This window comes from Taurulus bubalis (genome assembly GCF_910589615.1).
Source record: "Taurulus bubalis genome assembly, chromosome: 7".
Lineage (NCBI taxonomy): Eukaryota > Metazoa > Chordata > Actinopteri > Perciformes > Cottidae > Taurulus > Taurulus bubalis.
In genome coordinates this window covers 15,858,090-15,882,286 of record NC_136595.1, presented here as the reverse complement: position 1 = coordinate 15,882,286, position 24,197 = coordinate 15,858,090, and the positions used below count along the sequence as shown (strand labels likewise).

The following is a 24,197-nucleotide window of genomic DNA, read 5'->3' as shown; positions in this document are numbered from 1 at the left end:
TTTTGGCCAGCATATTTAATCTTTTTTTAAACTATTCAGCCTGCTTCCAGGGCCTGTCACAATGAAACTGCACTTACTTGTGTGGTAAATAATCTTGTACTCGCTATGGATTCAGATTCCACCTCAGTGCTTCCACTATAGGAGCTCAGTGCAGCTTTTAACACCATAGATCACTACATGCATGCATCCTATGGTAATACTCAACCTCGGGGCTCTGTTCTTGGTCAGCCAGCTTCAGGGCCTTTTCCTATCGTGCCACCTTCCTCTGACATAAGCTTCCTGCTTTCATCAGACAGTCTAACTCCGTTTTTGCTTTAACTTTCAGTGAGGCACTCGTGTTTTGATTACTTCAAGTCTTGTACCTTTTTACGATTATCCATCCGGCAGCTCAGCCTCAATGCATCTCCTAAGCCTTTTACTGCTGACAAGAAAAAACTTCACTGCATCTCTCACTCTGTTTGTTTGTTGTCCCACAAGCACATGAGCATCCAAGCTGTGTGCCTGTCTCTCTCCCCTATGTTCTACTCCTTGTCCTCTCTTTTTAGTAAGGCTTCTCTGTGCTGGACCATCTGCCTTCCTGGGACCTCTCTCTCTCTCTCAGCTGGCTGACGGTGCCTTACTCCCGGAGATTCAGCCTCTCCTCTTGTCTCTCTCTCCATTTGTGTTTTTGTTTCCTTTGCCTTGTCTGTGTGAATGGTATGCTTTGCCTCCAGTGTTTTTTTCCTTCTACGTATTGAGGGTCTAAGGACAGCAGATTGTAAAGCCCCATGAGGCACATTTGTGAGTTGTCATATTAGGCTATATAAATAAAATTGACACAGAGTGATATAAAATGAGTCATCATTAAGTGAGTCATTGACTACCCGGCCACTTCCTATCACCTATCCCCCACCCTTCAGCCCTATGTCCATGTTCAAACAATTTAAATGTCAGAGGCACAGAGCAACCCTAAAACAACGTTTTCAAAAAGGTACATTTTCAGGAGTGCAAGAGCGACTTAAAGTAGATGAAAGTCTGCATTAGTGTTGACATGCACTTATGCAAACAAACCATTTGTGTCGTTCTCAGACAGCCTAATTACATTTGCATCTCTCTCCAGATACTATGCTATTTGTTTCTTTCTACAAATGCCCCATACACTCCTTACTGAGAGTCGGTGTTGGCACGGTGTAACGGGATGGGGAGAAATTTCCCTTTTCAGGCAGCTTATCTTATTATGCAAATGCTGAGTTCATAAGTCATGCTTGCTTTAGTTCGCCACAATGTGATTAATGAGAGCTTCTTATTTAAGCAAAGCAGAGCAGGGAGGTCTGGGTTGAGCTTTTAAGGAGTGAAAGGTCTGAATTTAGTCTAAAAGCTGGAAAAGATGCTTCTGTTTGGTGTATGGCTTATGGAAGAAACTTGATCGTCACATGAATCACCCCCTTTACTGTATCAAACTGTAATTGTGAAACTAAATACATGTAGCTTGTCCCCAACAATACAGGGACACAAACTGAGATATTCACTTACCTGCTCAGCCTGCGGAACAAAAGCATTTTACAACAAAAAGACAACTCAACAATCACACTGAATCAACTGGGAGATAATGCCTCAGCAACAAAGCCTGGTGTATAATTACAAGTGAAAGTTAAATAGTCCGGGGAAATGAAAAAAATTTAAAAAATTAGGGTAGAGGAAGAAATATGTGACAAAGCTATTGTAAAATTCATCGGAGTCACACTTCTTTCCCTCTGTCGTTACCTTCCCACCTTGATATCCTCCTGTTCATCCATTTTAAAAGCCAGTTGTGGTATTGTAAAAGGATGTCCATGTTGCCCTTTACTTTATTTTAATTTGAATTATTATACAAGTGTGCCATTGCTCACAGTAGCCTCCCTAGTTTTGCCTGTATAAAAAGCTGTGCCGCAGTTACAGGGAGGAACATAATTAAATCAAAGGTAATGTAGAATGGCCTTTTCCATGACATGCCATGAGCATCAGCAGCTAGGACTTATGACAGCTATAGGGGTGCATTACTACACATAATGTGGCTATTGCTGTATTGGTGAACAGAAGGATAAGGAGGATACCACAGCAGAGAAGAAGAAGGAAGAAAGGTGGTTGTTAAGATTCAAGTATTCAAAAGCCTGGCCTTATCAACAAATAAGGCCATTGACTACCCGACAACTTCCCATCACCTATCCCCACCCTTCAGCGCTATGTCCATGTTCAAACAATTTAAATGTCAGAGGCACAGAGCAAACAAACCACCATCTAATAACCCTCACCATCCCTCCCTTCAGCTTTTAACCTTCTCAATCCTGTATTATAACCAGACTGCAACACAATTTGAATTGCTCAGTAGTTTTCTGACACTGATGATGTGGAGGTGAGATTCGGAGGGCACAAACAGAGAACGCCCACAGAGGTGGAGGAACTGCACATCAAGGGATGACACGGGGCATGAAGGTGTGAAACACATATGATCACGCTCACAAAACAGTGTGTACAGAGAACACAGAACCCAAACACAGATGACATATTAATGTTAGTGGATATAGAAGTGAGTGTCATTTTTTAAGCGCAAAAACCCACATGAAATTCCCACTATTATGCCAGTTCGGTGGAGTTAGGAGCGGTTATGTCTGGTTTAATATAAGTTAAAGGGTTTTTTATCTCCCTCTTTTCATTGTGTTAAACATCTTACCTCGAATCGGGGTACCCTCTGGAGGAGAGACAAAAACGAAGACACAACATCAGTTTAGTTCAACGTTAATGTTAGTAATAGTTAGAGGAGTTATTTGGGCTGGAAGGTGGATCACTGGAACTAGATTATCAAACCATTAGGTAATCTCTTATAATGTTTTCAGATATGGGTGATTTTATTTTTTTTTGTCAAGAAAAATGGACAAGATTATACCTCTCACTGCTGGTATCACAAAGAGCTGGGTAGCTTGATATGACTGGCACATTCCATTCCTTAATGGTTTCTCTTTTTTCCCTTCCTTGCCATAGACATATTAGGGCGGCGCTTCATTGGCAGAGCTGAAGAAGCTCTAGGTCTTGACATGCATTTTATCATGGCTGAAACTCCGGGCGAAATTGCAGAGCAAGAGAGGTTTGACCAGAGGCAAAAGCCTTTACCCAGTCAATTGACCTTGAATAAACGCAGTAAAACAAGTAAAGGGCGCCACTATTCTTTACCGGGCATCTACATTAGTATGAAACAAACTTGCTGAGGGAGAAATGGAGTCTCAACTGAAATATAATTTCAAGCTCTACCTTCAGGCAACCACAAGTTAAATGAAACAGATTGAAGTTCTTATTTATCCTACAAGTCTGCTTAACTGTGACAGATCGACTTTTTACCTCAAGCTTCCCCCTCCTCCCCGGTCATTCAACCTCCTGGCTCTTTCCATGGTTTCATTTCACTGAGAGTAGCATGTTCCCCTATTCTTTGTTTATTGTGAGTCTGTATTGTGTTGCATGCCTGACTGCAAGCCAATGTCCCATTAGGGACAATACAATATTGAGCTTGTCCAGTCAGTGGCTGGTGGGCTTTTAAATGAGGCCCGAGTTGTTGCTGTGATGTAAAATGCATCCCTTACAGCAGAGCTTTGGGTGTGGGAAGGGGAGCCAGCTTAACTTCAACCCTGTCTCTGCCAAGCATTAAACTGTCCTTCCAGTTGGTTGTTTTCTCAACATTCATTGTTTTCTTCTTTTTAGAATTCCCTTTTCTTTATCTGTTCCTCCACTCCTCTCTCTCTTTCCCCTTATTGCTGAGGTTTTGTGTGTTTCCTGTTTTCTAGCCTGTCTCTTCGTCTCCCTCTCTAAATCTAAGAATGACTCATGGCTACAACAAGCCCTTGGCCATCCCTTGAGAGTGCCAGCGGGGCAGTGCCAAGCTAGGGGAGGTGCCCTACTTAGCATAGACGGTCTGCAGGCACAGAGCTGAGGGTCAAGGGGAACGCACTGTCCATTGAGGCGGACACTACATGTGCTACTACACCCTTTTGTGTGAGTGCATGCATTCTTGCAAGTTGAATACAACATATGCCAGCATCCTCCTTACTAGTTGAACTAACAAAACAACAATAACTCCCATTAATTCATCAGTTTCCTGCTGTTTTTTTACGCCAGATCGAGGTGGCAGTAGGCTAAATAAGGTAGTCCAGACGTTTCTCTCCCCAGCAGTGTTTTCCAGCTTCTCCCGGGGGATCCTGAGTCGTTCCAAAACCAGATGAGTTATACAATCCTGCGTATTCTCGGTCTACCCCAGGGTCTCCTACCAGCCAATCAAGGAAGTCGCGTCCTGATAAGATGCGCAAATCACCTCAACTGGCTGCCTTTCAATGTGAAGGAGCAGCAGCTCTACTACGAGCACCATCTGCATGTCTTTGCCCATCTCTCAGGGTGAGCCAAGCCACCCGACAGACACAACTCACTACAGCCGCTTGTCTCTGCAATCTCAATCTTTCGGTCACTATCCAAAAGCCTGCAAAAATGTAATGAAATCAAGAGAACCTAGAGTTTAAGATGTAAAGTGGTGCCAGTAATTTCCATATCCTACACAGCACATTGAGGGGTGTGGGTGGCTGGGCAGTGGGATGAAATTTACAATACCTTCTGATCAGATTGTTGTTGCAGCTCTGCACACAGAGGCATCCTTTGTGATACCAGCAGGTAGAAGGCGATCTGAAGTTCTGCCTGGTTTGCAATGTACCTAGGTGTTCATTTTCTTTATCTTCCGGTCTAAAATGTATACCAATTATAGACAAGATTTATGTTCATACTCTGAAAGTTTGCATTTGCTGCCATTAACCATAAAGTCATTTAAAATTATTTTATAGTTTAATTTATGGTTAGAAATGTCCATATTGTCTGATGAAAGTGGCAACTATCTTTAAGAAAACATTCCATAGAGATCATCATTTATTGACTATCTCTAGTCTTCATTTGTTGTAAACACACCCTAAAGGCACTAATTTGCCACATTGATAGTTTAGAGTCATTGAAAACCCAGGCAAAACAACAGTGACATTTTAGTTATTTCTGCAATGATTTTAGAGACCACATAATCATAGATAATCACAAGACAAAAGGACAATAGGGCTCTGGGAAGGTTACATTGTTATAGAGTTAGAGTTAGATTAGAGGCTGCAGAAGCTCTTGATTTATATTGCTTTAGCTGTGATTATTTTTTTGTTGGGGGTTAAGGGGTTACTATGTTAGTTGAGGTTAAGGTCAAAGTTAGGTTGAGGTTAGGATAAGGTTAATAAAGCAGGTTTGTAAAGAGAAGGCCATCAAAGGTGGACCTTATGAAGAACTGAGCGACATACGAGGGACAGAAAAAGAGAGGAAAATAAAAGGAGGACGAGGGATAATACATAGAGGGAGTTCAGTTAAAATAAATTGATCCCAACAAAACAAAAAAATATATACACTGTATATAACAAATGAGAAGGAAATGAGTGACCTAACTTTACATATTTCAATAATTAAGCAGCAATAAAATAAAACATAGCCAAGGATCAGACCAGGCAGGCTGGGTCTGGAGTGGCCAGTCTGTATTCAATTACAATGGCAAATCCACCTGTACTACAGGCACACAACCATATGTCCATAAGCTCCCTTTCTAAGCTTTGGTCAGCCAGTAGTTGATCAGCTTAGGGTGACGTTGACCTAAATATACCTCAACAGGCCGCTGACCTCCTCGCATTATCAAATGCGGCATTATTTGCTCCACAGAACATCCCAGCTGTTTTGTTAAACAAACCTCTGAATATATTAAAATTATTATTGAAAATGTAGTCTGGCCAGAGGCAATCTGGCCAGAGATGTTGCCCATCTGCGTGTGAGACGGGTGGGGTTGGGTGATTGGCCGAGTGTCAAAGTCAGACTACCCTCCAGAGGGCGTCTGGCTGACCTTCTCATAAACACAGAAACCCGCCTGGGATCTTGTTGTTGTCACAGCAGGTCTCAGAGAAACCCTGGCTGTTGTTTGCCACATCTGCAGAGCTCCTAGCCACTCCCTGCAGAGCAGCTTTGATGCCAGCCAATGTGACCGTTTTCTTGCTCATTTCAGATTAAGTGCAATTGAACTCTGCATGAATCACATTGGGATGAGCACACATCTGTGTGTGTGTCTCTGTGTGTGTAAAGAAGCCATCCAATGTCAGGTCATGATTTTAAACCTTTGTATTAAAGAGGAACCTTAATCTTTATGAATATGCACTCCCCCCCCATCCTCTCACTGTCTCTCTGGCCTCTGGTTAATCTGTTCTGGCTGACAAGGCCAGCGAGGGCCTGGGGTCTGTAGCCACAGGGTCTTGGGCAGAAATGTCAAGCTCCCTCCACACCTCTAGAGGAGCTCCTCAGGGGACCCTGATGCAAATATCATTGCCCCGCCAGCACAGCATGGTCTGGCCCATAAATAACGAGCTAGGCAGCTATCCAACAAACAAGCGTTGGATGCCCTATCTTCTTGTATATGTATATATCTTCAACAATGTTATTACAATGTTGTCTTTTCTTTTAGGTGGGAATAAGTCATATCGGTATGCACACTTCAACATCAGATGGAGTGAAGGTCACATGAGAAACGAGGGGGATTCTTTTGCAGAAGCTGGAGGCTGAGTATGCTTTCAAAGTCATGTTTTCCAACCCTCTTTCCATGCTACCCTTTCTGCTCCCCCATCTCTTCCCAGAAGTCTCAATTTGACCTCCCTCAATGAGAAAGCAGCCATCAGTTACCTCCTGAGGCTTGAGAGTGTGCCTGAAGCAAAAAAGCAAACAGGTAGCCACCAAAAATTGTCAACAGCAATCTGATCAACAGGAGAATCTGAAAATACACATTCAAAAGCTGCTACAACAATGTTGTCATATGTTCTGTTTTGGGACTTTTGGAAGTGCATACATTATGAAAACAAAAACAAACAAAAAACTAAAGACTGAAACCCGAAGAACCAAGATGGCCTCAAAGTGCAGAGCACATGAGAAGATGGCAGCCTAGGGGGCTTGAGCATGCAGGCCTTTTTCTCATCAGCATAAATCCTGCCTGGGTGCTGAATGAGCTTTCCAGTGAAAGAGCTACAGAGAAAAAGGCCAGCCCCCAGCACTAACATTACCTTAGGACAGCCTTGGTATTGAAACAAGGGAAAGTAATTTCCTTTTCAGCCCTCCTACATACACACATGACCTGTAAGTGAAATTCACCCACCTTAAAGTGGCAGGGTATATTTTTGCAAGTAGTTCAAAAAGTCAGGAGTACAACAAAATGTGGCCAAATATAACAATCAGTTGAGCCCTCGCCATCTAGCATGGGCAATAGAGTCTTAGCTGGAAGTCTGTAAGCCAGTGGGGATGTGGGCCAATTTGGCAAGAGAATAAAACTGCTCTCCTAAAGCATTTGGCCAGTGTGGGATTGGAGGGTTCAGCAATACAGCGGTCCTGCAGAGACCTTCACCTGTAAATAACTCAAGATTCAACCACTATCAGTACTTGCTGCACTTTCCAAGTGTATCTGGGACAACAGAGCTGTTATTGTGAGAAACCAAGTTTGATCATTTACACCTTAGTATAAAACAGTGTTTTCCAGGAGGAAAGTGTTTGCTATGTCTCACCAAGAAGACAAAAATACTGTAGGCTATGACTGCAAAGCAATAATAGTCTTGGATTCAAGCAGAGTCCAATTATTTCCTCAAAGCCTGCTGTCTTGCAACGCAGCAGAGAGAAAGAATGGACGTGACAGAAGCCATATCTGGATAATATGGTCAGGGGAAAAGTAGATAAAGCCACAGCTTCCAAGGACACCTTGCACAGGGTACTTGTGACCTCAAATAGTAAAGTTTCTAAAATACTGGAGACCAGGGGATTGAACTGGCCACTGCCAGTTTTACAATGCATATCAGCATTAGCTTGAAGCAGAATGTTGCTTCAAAAGACTATGATTCCTAACCATCTCCCCAACTCAATCTGCTGCTTGTTCTTGATTTGCCTTTCTAAGTTCCATTATGGGGGGTGAAAGAAGATAATGTGAGGAGTGTGGGCGAAAGAAAATAAAAAGTTTAGCAATAGAAACAGAATATAGGGAACAAGTGACAAAAGAGGACAAGGGTGAGGGGAGAGCAAGGGATACATGCATTTTGGAAAGTAGTTTAAATATGCCATCTGCTTCAAGGAGAGTGGGTGGGCTCTCTGGGCTTTGCGGGACACTTACCAAAGGTTTCTGAAAATGACAATGCAAGAGGAAAGTAAATAAAGAAAAGGGGAAGAACAACATAGTTCATTTTAGGTTGAGGTTGAAGTCACTGCCATGCAAGAGTTAAGAAGGACTATAGTATAATTGGGTCTTGTGTTCTACTGCAGTATCGTAACATGGAAGTATCAGTGATGCTTCATGTAATGTAACATCAATTGTATTTACAATTTATAATTCTAATAAGAGACATTTTTCGGTTTTGTTGTCAATTGTAAAATATCAAATATTTAGTCTTTTTTTAGTTTTAGTTATTGGTTGTTTGATTTTTATTACTGTTATTATTTTTTCAGTTAAAACTTGTGTTATGGTTCACGGCCAAATGAATGTCGAAAACTCTGCAATGTGAGTCACATCTGAGTTTCAGACACAAATACAGACAAAACACTCAAAGAGAGAGACAACATAACAGTAGTCCGATTCAGTTAGACAGAACACACAGAGACAATTGACAAAATTATGAAACAGATCAAGACAGATGAGACAGAGGTTAGAAAACAGACAGGAATTTTGATTTATTTCCATCATAACCTTGTTTGGTTTTAATTTCTTTTGAAAAGCACTTTGAACCATTGTTAAGAGAAAAAGTGCTATATGAATTAAAAAAGAAGAAATCATCCACAGAGGCTCAAAACTCACAAAACTGGCCTTCCATATAAATTATACACATCCTAAAAAAAAATCAACCTATCAATTTGTCAACCCAGCAGGTCATCGGCTAATGTGAACCAGTTTCCATCAAGATGAACATTATCCTAGAGAGAGCAAACAATCACACACGCCTTGACATCTTAATAGTCACACATCTACCTCAAAACTGTGCACCCGTAAGTTAAATATGAAACATGTGTAAAATTAAAAGCATCTTAGTGCCTGTGGACTTGGCAAATCATAAATAATGAGTTGACGATTATTTTGAGTGTACAGCTCATGAGGGCTAAAACCGGTGCAGGGACTCGATGGCAACAAGCTCTTTATTTAGTGGTGTCTACACTCATTTACATTTGCACCAACAATAGGGGTCATTGGATTTTTCGATTGGTGACAAAATCATCGACCTAAAATATCTACCCCTGTTTGCCTGGGGCCACTCCCGGCCCTGCACTTAATTAGCAACATAATTAGACGTTGCTTTACTGGGCCTCTCAGTGGGGTTTCATCAATGGGAACAAGACAACATATCATTGTGTCAGTAGAACGTGGACCATGCTCTCATTGTGTACTATGACACACTTCTGGGTTATTGTGAATCATTTGACCTCATTCAGTAATGTTAGACTCTTAAAACATAGTTTGTTATCTTTAATAATGATGATCTATGGTGATAACAACATGGTCCAAGCACTATGGCTATAACAATTGATCTTTATACTGTAGTATGCTTCACCTGTTGTAATTCAGGAAATTGAGCTTGCCCTCATGATTTGGTGTTTGAATGCATTGCACATGGTGAAGGCCCAAGTGTAGTTGGGTAAACACACATTTGTTTTAGTTTTCAAAGCAATATTATGAGTTGGAGCTGTAGTTTGGGTAATTTTGAGGTCTTAAACATCAGAATTACTCATGGGCTGAATTAATTCTCACACCACTTAGTGTACTACCAAGCTACTCAGATCAATTAGATAAATGAACATAAAATAAAGCAAAGTCTTTAGTTCCTTAAATATATAAATTCACACAAAATCAACATTTCAGTTAGTTTTGAATTGACTTCCTACCTGAAGATACAAATCTGTTGAAAAGCTAACAAAGTGTTCTCAGTTATACTTCTCATATTATCAAACAATTTGAGGGAAAAAATATTGGGCTCTGAAGCAATATTAGCTGCAAAGCACACAATCCGCCATGTGCCAACAAATGTCCAGTGGAATCTGTAAATACGGGGGAAAGAAAGCTACATTATGCTTGGGCTTTCCTTACCTGAGCGTAGCTGTTTGATTCGCCCATTACTTGCACTGGGGTCAATGGGCAGGAAGTCTTTGTACCAGGTGATTTCTGGGTCAGGGTTGCCACTGGCAGCACAGAGCATGGTGGCTGTTCGAGTGCGCTCCACCACTTTGAGTTGAGGGCCCATGTCAATGTTCGGGAAGCCTGGCGGGAGCAGGTCCTCTGTGAAAAGAACAGAAACGAGAGTTTGTTAAGCTTATACACACTTTTACATTTTTGCTAGAACTTAAGCTTTAACACATAATAGTGATTTTACTTGAATAAGATGACAAAATACATTGTTATACTCCAGTGATTTTGAGTATTTTTTACAGCTTTTTACTTGATGGAAGGATATCTTTGGAATTGTGTGTTTGCTGCCACACGTAGGACTCGGCAAGACATATTTGAACAATTGCTAAATGTGTCGTGTGTAAATTCTGTAATAAGACGGTGTGCTCCAGAAATAAAACACTACTGTAGCAATAGGATAATTGTGTCTGTTAGTTTTTTGAATAAGATAGAAAAATATGATTATGATATTAACATAATGGAAATCATATTAAAACGAAGACAAAATTAAAGTCAAAGGTAAGTGGTTGCACAAAAACCGTATTGTGTGTGCTTCAGTGTACTTACAATAATTTCTCATGAATTAATAAATGGGCCATTACATTGGGATCGTGGCCATGTTACCATAAACCTTGAAATCATATCTTATTCACAAATCGCCCCAAAAGTGTTAAATTAAACAGGCTGACTACTGAGCCCAATAATGCTTTTGTATGCAACATTTCCTTATCTCAGGAGACTTTCTAATCCCAATGTACCCTTGACCAATGAGACAAAAACACTTTAGGAATGCAAGATTATAGTTGGCATGTAAAGTAGCCAGGCACATGAATAAAGCAATTGAGGAGATACGTCATGAATCAAAATGTTAACTGCATTTCATCAAGAATCTGACTCTCCAAGAGGGTTGCATTGAGGAATCAAAGAGGTTAAGAACAAACACATGGAAAAGCAAGGATTGTGCTTTCCTTGACTCTCTCTTTCTCAGAAAACCGAAGACTGATTCTAATGGTTTGAGAAATCATTCTGTAGCCAGACACTCACCGCATTCCCACTATCAACTGGCTTGTCCATTAGGAACCATTTGTCATAATCGAAGGCCCTTAAGAAGGAGACTACTCCGTCCACATATTCTCACTCTAACAAGTAGTAAATAAATGCCTTTAAATGCAAACAGAAGATCAGAGGCGGAGACAACAGAGTGAAAGGTAATACAGGAAGGAAAGCCTGGTAATCCCGGCGATTTCTCCATGTTCAGGGAAACAAATGACACTCAAATCAAACTGACGTTACACAGAGCTCTGCAAAACCACCTTGATTGAGAGACACTATGACCACCAATAGCCGTGGTCCGAATACCAATTGAGAGATGTAATAAATCAGATTTCACTGTGGCATCAAAGGTGCAAGGGTTGTGTCGAGCTCTTTCAACAGTCAAGCCTGTTTGACTGTTATTGCTCCACTTACTCAAGAACCACCACACTAGCCAGCAAAGAGTGTGGTGTCTTTGCAGCCAATATCCATGCATGATTGAGCAATTATTTCACTGTGAAGAGACAACAGTATAGTGTGCTCTGTGGTCATTGTTCTCCTTATGCACGCTCTTGGGACAATTAGTCCCTTGGGTCAAATCGCTTGACATCTCCCCCTGTCTGGAGCCAGAGCAGTGACTCATTCTTAGATGATGAGAGCCATTGGGGTAAGCACCCTGAGCTGCAATATGCATCAGAAGTCCAAGGCCACATCACAACTCGGAGACGATTGACTGATTAAGATGCTAGCCAGTGGCACAGAAGAGGTCACTGTTAGTAGGGAGAGCCAATGACCTCATATCCAGTCTGCAGACATCATCGTGGTGTCGTAGTCGACACCTGGGGAGTACTAAATAATGGGAAATGGGGACATTACGTTGAGTCAAACGAATAATCAAAAGGAAGGTTTGGTCTGTCTGCCTTTAAGGGGAAACTTTGCAGATTTTCAACAAACGGCTTTGCATCGCCTTTGTGTGGGTGGTAAGTATTTTTGCATCATCCAGCGGACGCTCCCCAGCGATTAAAGAGGGAAGCGCTGGGTGCCGGTAATGCGGAGGGAAGCCGGACATTGTTCATTTGCACGCACCATTCACAGTGCAATGATACAAAGGTTCCCTTTTTTCGGACAGGGAGAGCTATGCCATGCTAATTTTTTTTTTTTAAAAAGTGCAATGCAATTATGATGGATTAATGTTCTATTTTGATCAATTTTTCAGTTTAAGTCATTCCATTTGAGTATTTCATATTATAAGGATGGAAAAAATAAATATGTTTAATTGTGTTTATTGACGGAGCTTACATAATGAATTAGCTCTAAAAATATTTATTCTTGAATCATCAAGATAAAAAAAACTTAAAAAAAAAAAAAATTTTAACGTTTCTTATGCACTTTCAATATGCACTGGGTTAGTAGAGAGTGCTGAGTATGTGATTTTTAAATAGTGAATCTTGGAAAATAAATGACATATAGGAAAAAACAGAGGTCCAGACAGGTTACTAACTTAGACAGCTTATCAGCAGAGCTCGGTAGATATTTCAATGCGAGGTTTCAAAGAGGTACATGCATTCATTTTAGGTTCCATGCTGTGTCCTCTCCATGATTATTTATGATCACCCCTGCATAATCTTTTTACACTAAGTTCCCCTGAAGCTTAGAAAATCAATGACAAGCCTACGCTTCGCTTTACAAACCTCAGAACAAGACAGAGCAATATGTTCTCACAAACTCCCTCTTCTGTGTGTCATTAATGATCTATGTATAAGTTGCCAGAAAAGGTGCTGCTCTCTCGTACTCCTCTCGTTAGAGCTGTATGTGAACGGCCTGCATGCGTGTTACATCTGATGTATCTGATGCTGCCAAGGCCTATCTGTGCTTTGCATCACATTCATGCATTTATGGTATGAAAACAGCAGACAGAGGCCTGCACAGACTACATTTATGAAGCTGAAAAAATACACAGAGTAAGTGGATTTGAGACAAATTAAATTAGGCAATTGACAAAGGAGATCTGCCTGAAGGAGCAAGGGAGGGCAGAAAAAGGTGGGCGAACAAGCAAACCGACCAAAATAGCAGTGAACAAGAAGCAGGGATGGAGGATTTCATGGAGCTATGATACTATCAATACAGTTGTTCTGACCTGATACAGCATCGGCAGCCATTCCTGAATTAATGGCATGTGTGCTGGTTACTTACTTACCCAGGAATAGAATCTGATACAATCTTTCCCCCTGAAGCGTACAGATTCTGTCGATAAAGGCGGCCATGCAAAAATAAAAAGATCAGTCATCGAGGGAGTGTTACTTCAGGGTTAGCCAGCCGGACTGTGGCGAGGAGACGGTGACCAATGACATGAGCTGATAGTATCCTAGAACTACCAAAGGACCAGTCACCTATAATGGCTTTGCAATTGCATGTCTATGATGTGTGTCCTGGGGGTTCTCTGTGATGACAAATCTTCACAGGACCAACAGAATTGACGCATGTGCACTATTGGTCAATGGCAATGTTGCTGTCTATTTTGCCGGAAGCAGGCTTTGTCACTCATGCCAATGATCATCCTACAACAGAGCCATGAGACACATGCTGCAGTTACAGCTTGTACTGTGCCAAGAAGTCCCATGTCACTTCTTTTTTTTTGTTGTTGTTGCTTTTGTTTTATCCCACCGACAGACATATTCAGTCACATTCAATTAAAAATGGCTTTATTGCACTGTAAATGCTAAAGCTAAAATATGAACAAAGAACAAAAAACAATCTAATTGAGTCTTATCTGATGATGATCATTCTAATTTTAAATATATCAAAACAAGCCTCACCCTATGGGTTACAAAAGAAAAAAAAACTGACTACTCCACAGGTACGTTTGACAACAGATAAATTGTGGGTGCTTAACGGGAATCTTAATCTTCCCAGCATGCCACCGGTCTTCTTTGTTGGCCCGCCTTGTTTATTAAAGCGGCACAAAAGCCTTTTTGAAGAATCTCATTGATTTGGAAATTGGTCCGTGTTTGTATACTTGTCAGCGTATGCTGATGATTGGCATTTGGGCAGCTCAGCTTGGTCCTCTGCACTGCTGCGATGTATAGCACTTAGGCAGCAATGCCAAAGGCCTTGCAAAGACACAACGGAGTCTATTTTATAGCTGCAGAAAACACGTTTATAACATTGAAGAACTATCTAACCGATTTAGACGAGTTTCAAAGATCACAACTTGCTTAATGCATATGTCATTGAAAGGCGGCTTTAAAATCTTGCAAGGGGAAGAACAGTAGCCCCGGGTTACTGTGATGGCAAGCACTACATGTCCACTCCATGCAACAGCTGGCGTGCTCAGCATGACTCCAGAGCTAAACCTACAGGCTCCAGTTGACCTTTTCTGGATTTTTATTTGTGTCATTCTCTTTTCGGGTTGGCTTGAATGTCATCATTATCCATAATTGTCTTTAACCGTGCTTCACCATTTAATATCATTACAAGTGACAGGTGCAAAGCCTTTAATCAGCCTCTGGTTAGCATCGCCACTACCCGGCTGTTAATCTGCAGACCCATGCCTGCTGTTGCGTTCTGTTTTTTATCATGCTAAGTGTGGCCCTCTTATAAGGTCGGTCCTTTAGACTCATTGAACTCTTCAGACTAATCCTATTCCAAGTGAATTACTGTTATCAAACCAAACATATATCTGTCTGGTATCGTTATAACTGTATGTAAAGAGTCATACAGCGCTGTACAAAAGGGGCTTTGTGATTAAATACCACATTTAGTGGGCACTTTCACTTTTCCCAAACTACAGTATACTGACAAATGGTGCAAATTTTAAGTATAACCTTGGAACTCCTATTGCTGTGCTATACACAGAAGCATAATTAACTATTCACCATCTGTTGAATATACAATCTAATACTGTGTCATAAAATGTACTTTACAGTTCCATGACTAGAACGGCCAACTTATTCTCTACTCAATGAGCACTTAACCGTAGTGCCTTTCTCTACCCACTGACCGAGACAAAGAATAAGACCTCTGACTTTTGTAATGATGCTTTACATAACATGCTTTACCCAATTTGATATATAGTATTACACATGCCACTTAACCCCATTGTGTTAGTGCTCTGCTCCACAATGTAAGCTAAACAATCACTACTAAACCACAACTGGGAGTGTAAGTCTGAGTATTGGTCAAGATATTATACTGGATATAGATAGTTAATTGTATTATACTGCTCATTTTTCTGTGATGTACAAATGTCTGATACAGTGGCTTCAAAGGCACTTGTTCTGAGTCGTCATATACCTTCCAGAGAGGAGAGAGCTATAGTAGGAGATAGAGAGGTAGAACCTGACTGGCTGACACTGCAGCAAATGCATTGGGGTGCTCCACCATCCCCCGCACCCATTACTCATATTATTATTTTCACTTACTGAAATGATTTAATTTCATCAGCAGCTTAATCAGGTTAACTGATTACCCAGCGCCACAGCATAGAGACACAGGCTTTAAGCAGGTCTGTGCATTGATACCACAGAGGGACTGCTGGGGGAGAGACAGGGTGAGCGAGCAAAAGAAACAGAGGTTGAGATTGGAAGCTACAGAGAGAGAGAGAGAGAGATGATAAATATAGTGGAAGAGGATGAAGAATACTAATGGGCGCTCTCTTTCACACACACATAACTAGATGCTTAACTAATGGGCAGTCCCAGCTGCTGGCTATACATACAATACAGTTTAATGTGCTCTGCACCTACAACACAGCCAGAACTGTTCCCATCACACAGGCCGGCCAGAGAACAGAGAAGAGTGTGTGTGTAAAGAGGGAAGATCTGTAGTAAAGGTGAGGAACAACTGTATTTTGGGCAGTCTATTTTTAATCCTCTATTCGTGTATATATTTACTGGAATGACGAAAATACATTTACAAACATGTATGTATGTGTGTAAATCATTAACAAGAAGTTGGTTGAGGCCTCAATCAGCATAAGGCAGCAAAGTTCCCCCAATTATCCCCATAATAGTTTTGTCAACAAAGTTCTAATTTGCTAATTTTCTACACACTGCAGTTGGTTCAGTTGAGGAAAATACTGCGGAGGAAGAACGGCAATGGCAAAAAAGAGGGACTAGAGATGTCTTTGCTAGGACCGACAACAAGGTCAAACTGTTGCTTGTAGATCTGGCTGTACTTTCCGGAAAAGGGTCATGTGATAGGGATGTGACGAATCATGGAAGGACACATCGTGACTGCTAAGACCCAATCAAGTAGCGAACGCGGGTGTCTACATCATCGTTTCCAACCATATTCGTTTACGCCCGTCCACACTATGACGCAACCCCAGAGTTTTTAAACGTATCCGTCCTCGGGAGCGTTTCCAAACTCCTCCTTCGATGCTCTAAAACTCCGGCGTAATGTGCACATGGCCTAGGTGACCAAGTAAATGTTTCCAAACTATCTGCAACACTAGACTTGTTCAATACCATTTACTTGTATTATATAGGTTGTGAAAGAGATCAATCTGTTTGCTTTTTTAAGTAAAGAATTGAAGCTATTGAAAAGAATGTGTGAAACCAGGTGCGTAAGCATTTGGTCTTCATCCCATACGGACACGGTCTGTTTCACTTTGCAGCTTTCTTATCTGTGGTTGACAGATGGTAATTGGTGATTATGGTATACAGCCAAATGTATATCTTCAAACCAAACAAAATGGAAGTTCAAGAACATTATGACATTTTCCTATCTTTATTGCATCTTTCTGCCACATTCACCCAAATTCTATAGCCAATGAGATTGTTTGAGAAATACACAGAGATAGACAGGGGAACATTGACACAAAAAGATCCAGAGACAGAGAAGAATAGCAACACAGGGGAAATCTAATCACAGTGTCCTGGCCCCAGCACTGATAGCCCTCTCTGGATAGCCATCTCAGCTGAATAATGGTTATTATACAGCAAGCACTCAACCTCTACCCCCCTGCTCTGTTCCCAGAAAGACGTCTGATGTCCCATTGGTATTCTCCACACCTAGTACATCTAGCCACCAAGGGCAACATTTACATCCAAATCTCTGAAATACAACCCGGGAGGAAAAAGCCTGAAAGACCAGACGAGAGAAAGGAAAGGGACAGAGGAAAATAGTGACAAACGAAGAGAGTGAGATGCAAGATTGAAAAAGGTGGGAGGGACATTGGAAGTAAGGCAGAAGTTTGCAGCATTGCTCATCGAACTGCGAAATGAGTTTGTTGGGTCAGCTTTCGGACCACATTATGGTATATTTAAGTTAACTGTGTGATGATTATGTACCCTGGAGGTATCTTAGGCTGTTTCAGATTATTTTTGTAAGTATTATATGTGGGTTGTTCACATGTGTATACTGTAATGCAAATGACACATGTCCTGTAAGAAAAAGGTCACCGGCTTGATTTCCAAATCAGCTGGTTGTTCCATTAAGTGACCTTTGACTCTTGCGATTTAACCCTATTTTAAGTAGCTACACTGGGAAAATGTAAGTATGTAAGTGACAAGAACTTTACTCTGGCATTCAAACTGACTGCAGTGACAGTTCTAACGGTTTGCAAATTCTTTCCACACCACCTCCAATTCTGAATACAGCCCATATTAGGCCACATCCATAAAGTGCCGCTGAGCTAACAAGCAGACAGCTTGTTTGCCAAAGAAAGAAAGACAGCGATAGCAGTCAAGAGGGGGATATTCTACGCAGCAAATGGCGGCAACCAGCACAAGTAGCAGTTACGACCACAGTTTCGTCAAATGTGAAAGCCAAAAGAATCGAAGAAGAGAGGAATTGATGGTAAAATACCAGGAAGCAAACCAAGAAAAGAAAAGCTTGTTTATAGATAAGACAGGAAACATTAACAGATAACATCCTGCTTTTAAAGACAAAAGGAAATAATACATACATCCTACTTGGAATTATACCGTGTTTAATGTTTCATCATGTATACACTTTTGTTTTTAGACTTGAAGACCCAGTGCCTATAAACCAGCACACCCCTTGGCTGATATATTTTCAAATAAACACACTGCTGCAGTCAGTGATTTTCAAAGTGAATATTTTTTTCATTTTTAGTTCACTAAGAGCAATGCTCTCTTTTCTAGGAATGTGCTGATCACATTCACACAGTTACACATTCACAACTGGAAGCTGTCTAGTACAACAACGGTCTGGTCTGCTGGTCAATGAGCAGCTCCAGTAGAGCGGGTGGGGTTAAGGGATTTATCCTACGGTCTGGGGGATTGATCTGACAATCTTCCGGTCACCAAGCTTGCTTCTCTTACCTTTAGGCCACCATTGGCCAATTTGACCCATGCACTGTATGTACTGTACCTATTAAGATAATGACCCTGGCCAGAGTTGCTGCACCATTGTCTGCACAGAGTCTTATTGGTGAGCAGTTAAAAAAAGCACAGTATAAAATTGGAACTAAAAATATGAAATCTTGAATCAAGATTTCAATTATATGAATATATTACTTTGATTAAAACTCATGAACCAAAAGAAGCTGCACTGGTTTTAATGAGGAAAAGTGCAAGACACAGTTTCATCATCATTTTTATTAATGTTTTCTAATGTTTAATATGTTCTTCATGACCGACACGCTGTCTTTGCCCTATGGATTTAAATGCTGGAAGCCGGGTCCAGTCTCAATAGGAAAACATACAATCCAGGCCATTTCCCTGATGTGGTGAGCCACCGTGATAGACACAGCACAGACTAGAGAGACTAGTAATTGTCTAGGACAGCTCGGAAGAGCCTCTGCTTGCAAGAAGAAGAGGTGGAACAAAAAACAACATAAAAGGTAAAAAGAGAAAGAAAAAAAGATTCTGTTTATCCATCTCAGCCGTTGGAAGTTTATCGAGTTCCCTCCCCCTCTCTCTCGCTCCCTTGTCTTGTCAGGCTGCTGAGGCGTCTGGGGTAAGACAGGAGAACTCCAGGGGAGACAGGGGAGGAGGCCGGGGCCATTAAAGGAAATGCCTCATCGTGGAGAAACGTCAACCAGTCAGGTCTGGTTTAGGGGTGGGTGGCTTTGAGTGTGTGAGTGTGTGTTTATTCAAGTATGTGTGTGCAGCAGTGGGCACCTTGAAACCTGACGTCAGACTAACACACGGTGTGGGTGGCGAAGCTGCTGTACAAGCCGATGAAAATGGGCTTCTGCTGTTGAATTGTTCCAGAGTTGAGAGTTGTAGAGAATGCAATGCATGTCATCTCATTTAATCACAAGCACAGCTTAGCTTTATTCTCCTGAAATACAGTAACTAATATATAAATATGACGACTTGTGCTGAAGTCTGGCCTAATTGAGGCGCAGCCATATGGCCGGCAATGAAGTTGGAGTCATGCGCAGTGTTTCAACTCAATTAATTATGTAATGAATGCTAACTGAGAACATATATATTTTCAAACTCATCACAATTCATCAGCAGGGCCTCTTATGTCAAACACACACTGATCTATTAAGGATGGTCTTGTCATGTTTTTCCAAATTAGAGACCTAATACCCAAACCCCAGAGCTTATATGTGTGTACACATCAAGACGCTGTACTCCTGACATGTGGAGCAAAGGCTTCCTTAAGCTTCCCAAACAACAATGGGCCAAAAACAATAACGGATTTAGGGGGCTGAACTGCTGTACTGTGGCATTTCTGCCAAAGCAACTAATCTAACCCAAACAAAATACAAAACTTGAAAACAAGACTGACAGTAATTGCGAAAGTCTTTGGAGGGGGGTGAGTGTGTGGGGCTGGGGGGTGAGGTCATTGTCTGGGTGGGCCATTAGCTCAGTGCACTGAGCTACTAGAGACAGGTTTGGGAGGCACCTTTGGTGCGCAGATGAACAATTATGAATATGTGGTGGCTGGAAGATGAGGGCCAGCAATAGAACTGCATGATAATTGGCGAGTCACTTCAAGATACGGAGATGACACGCAGACATAGCAATAAGAGTCACAAGGGGATCTGGGCCTTCACCAGGGAGAGACAAGTGGAACTATTGGATAAATAAGACATTATTCTCACAGAAATGTGATGCTTAAACAAATTTCAAGAGATGGATGTGACGGAAAATGTGGGTGTAGGGGTTTGTGGGTCCTGGATAGCATCTTCCAGCTGGCCTCTTTCTGAATACTATTTCCTTCACACGCTTGTTCTCTATTGGTACGTCTGAGGCGAAGTACACCTTACATCTAATGCTGCGTTCAAACCAAAAGCGTTGCGAATTTTGACAACGCTTTTTCGCCTGAGTTTACTCGCTCAACTTTATGTGGTCGCTTTTTCGCAACGGAAAGGGGGCGCGGCTTTTCCGTGGCTTAACTCTGAACCACTAGTTCTGCTTTATACTTTGTTGTGGAAGTCCCACAAATGTCGGAACATCAAATGTCTAAATTCTTTTTCGCGTCATTTGTGCTGCCCGATGGAAAATTCACTTTTCCGCAACCATTCACGTCTGTGCATTGACTTTGCATGTAATCTATTCGCGTGAATAATTCTCAACGCTATTGGTGGGAACGCAGCATTACTCAGGACCGCAATGCTCTAACAATTATATAAGTCTTGGGTTTTAAAATATTGTCATTTTTTTCTTGATCATACATTGTGTTGTATAATAGTAGTTTGAGACGTATTGCACATTACACTCATTTATCCAGAGAGGAAATACTAATAATCATGCCGTTAAACTTGCCATCCAACTTTGACCGCAGGAAGCATAGGCACGGCACTTGTGAAGCATGCGGGACTAGAAGCCTGTTCAACTCTGCCAATCCTTTCAGGGCCCACAGCATGACCTCCGCGTTGTACGACTTCAGTCACCTGGGCTGGTGGCTCATGTATATGCATGACGCTGGTGGTCCAAGCCGTATCCCTTTGCTCCTCTTTATGCATGAGTTGGGCCACTCCATGGGTCATCAGTGACTGACAGGAACCACCTCTTTCTCCCAACTCTCATTTCATGCTTAAGTGGGGTGCACCTCCACTATTCTAGTAGTCTGGATGGTTGATTTGGCACCTGCATACTATTATTGCATTGATTTTGAAGTGTGTATTAGATTCTACATGCTCATCAAATATGATAAATGTGTACTGCTCCAAAATGTGATTATTATTAATATTGGTATTTTGTATTGTTTTTCAGATTAATTAGTACAGTTTTGCCAAGTAAATCCCATGTCCAATTGCACATTAATATGAATATATCCATGTACACATACTCAGAAGCGCAATAATTGTAGAATTGCAGAGGACTGATTTACATTTCATCAATCAATCATCAATCAACTCAACAAAATCACCAAGACCAAAATACTGCCACACATTTAAAGAAATATAATGGAAAAACCTGATGCAAAAAATCTTAATATTAGTTTCAATCAAAGTAATATAATATTTAATAAAAAATGAATATATTTGTATTAATTGAGTGGAGGCAAAGGAAATCAATTAAACACATTGTGATTAAATTCAAATGGATTTCAATTATTATGTAATGTATATATATATATATATATACATATATATATATACACACACACACACACACACACACACACACACACACACACACACACACACACACACATAGAGCTTTGACACTATGTAGAGTGTTACATCATGTCAGTAAATCAATTTGAATTTGAATTTATATCCATGAGATAAAGAGGCATTTGTCATATTTGGGACTGTACACATGGACGGTGGCTATGGCTGTTTTATAAAATGAAAAAAAGACGAAACAGCTCTTATTTGCCCCTATCTGAATCTCGTGAAGGAAAATTACTTGATATGGAAGGAAACATAAGGGTATCTACTGCCAGGCACCAGGCACCAGGACAATCAGCCATGTGAGTGCTTATCGTTGTAAAAGTGTCCCGGACACTGATTTTTCAATTCAGTCTCCTGGCCAACTTGTTACTTTGACAAAGGATCTCTTTATTTAAACTTTCTTGCCAGAAATAAACAAATCAGCCAGACCCTAATCCTCTTCTGCTTGCCTCTTGCTCTCCATCTCCATGACACTTCATCTCTTCCTTTTTGTTCGCCTTTTTATTCTACCCTGGTGTGTTATATTGGCTGTGGTCAGATGCCTAGGGTGGCTAAGGTCACTCTACTTGAGCAGGAATTATATGAAATTGATGGTGAAGGTTCAGGAACTAGCCAACCTTGGCTAGAGGCAAGCTCCGTCCACTTATCCCGCTCCATCAGCACCACCTCTTTCTCTCTCCCTCTTTCACCTTTATCTTTCTTGCTACCACTCAGCTTGTGTCCCTCTTCTTCATCCTTCAATCACACATGATTACTGCATTACAGGTTCCGAGGATCAAAGGATTCAGAGGCCATAAACTCGCATCTGAGTGAATTTCCTCTGGAGCAAACTTTTTTTCTACAAGAGAGAAAGACAGAATGAGAAAGATAGAAGGCTGGCAATAGTCTGACAGTCATACAAATGCCAATATGGAGGTATGAAGGAGGACAGGGGGAGTAAAAGGTCAAGAATGTGGAGGAATATCTTCCAAGATTAGAAAGATAGTGCCAGAGTCGCTGACGGACAGCAAAGAAATACTTCTGAGGAAGAAACAAAAAACTCTGTAAGCCTCCAATGAGAGATCAGGGGCATGAGTGCCATCCATTTGGTCCACATCGCCTAATTTGTAGTTGTTTGTGCCAAGTCTGCCCTCTACTATACGCCAATAGCACCAATAGCAGTGAGAGAATCCCGAATAAAGCTAAAATGATTATGTCAAGACATTTGCTGCAGACGTAATCCTTGTCAAATGTAAGAGAATAAGAACAAAAAAAATGTTTTGATGTTATTGTGGTTTTACGCAAAAGGACATCATTCGGTTAACATTTGCAAGTGCCTCATGCAAGAATGAGTTTACTGCGAGGAGGTAACCTGGATGCTACGCAGATGTATTATTTACTGGTGGAGGTGGTGAGTGGGAATGAGAATTGACTTGTTTGTCAGGGACAAGCTAGAGATGAGCAGTTGGCAAAAACAACTGAGAGAGTACATTGCATTAGCTCAGCGTGGACTCAGTCATGTGAGGTAGATTTGGGTTTCGTGCTCCGTTAGGAGAGTCATGCCTTCTTCTTTTGTTCACTCTTGTATTCAACATTCTGCTTTCATGTCTAGAGACCACGGACTCGTTGTCTTGACTTCAACAAAGTACAACATAAGTGCAACAAGATAATAGGAATAATACAATCCTTGGTATCTTTATACCATCATTTCTAGTGCTTTCCTCCTTCTACCTCTTTGCTTTTCTACTCCCCTTCCTGCCACTCTTTTCTGCATTTTTCCTCCCAAATCTGTCTTGCTCTGGCTATAGGTGTATGAGACTAGTGGAAGGGGGCAAAGATCACCTCAGAGGCAGGCGGTAAGGAAGAGGAAGAACAGCCAGATCTGTTGCTGATACTGCCAAGCTTATTCTTCACTGTCTCATTACAGGGTAGCCATTGCCTGCCTGCTGGCTCACGCTCTCTTTCCTTGTCTCCTTTCTCCCTCACGCACACACACACGCAAAAAAAAAGACTTAAACACACCACAAACACTCTGTCACACAACTAACTCTATCCTCTTATGCACATGCACACTCCTGCTCATGTTTCACTATGTGTCTTATTAATTTTTCACCCAGACTGTCTGATGCCCTGGACTCACCTCTTCCTCTCAACACAAAACAAATAAGCATTCAACCCTTCAACACCAAATCAACAGAGCATCAGCACTACAAAGAAAAAAGGCAGAAGAAAAACTGACCACGGCCAAATTAATGCAAAAGAAAAATGTAAATGTAGAAACAGAAACAGAAAAACATGCTTCTGCAAAAAGTACGTTTTAGGAGAGAAGAGTTTACTCTAACAAGACATATATTTGTGGGAAAATGTAACAAAATTAGTTTTAAGAGGTTACAAAAACCC

At 41.2% G+C, this 24,197-nt stretch overlaps 1 protein-coding gene across 1 annotated transcript in view; it reads right to left on the bottom strand.

The window, feature by feature from the left end:
- Positions 1-24,197, bottom strand: part of ptprsa (protein tyrosine phosphatase receptor type Sa) — a gene marked incomplete at its 5' end in the record, with an annotated part of 122,664 nt that overhangs the window by 76,270 nt on the left and 22,197 nt on the right. The window contains 2 exons of the mRNA XM_079220982.1: positions 2,690-2,707; positions 10,160-10,348. Coding sequence (XP_079077108.1) covers positions 2,690-2,707; positions 10,160-10,348 — 207 coding nt within the window. The remainder of the gene's footprint in view (positions 1-2,689; positions 2,708-10,159; positions 10,349-24,197) is intronic.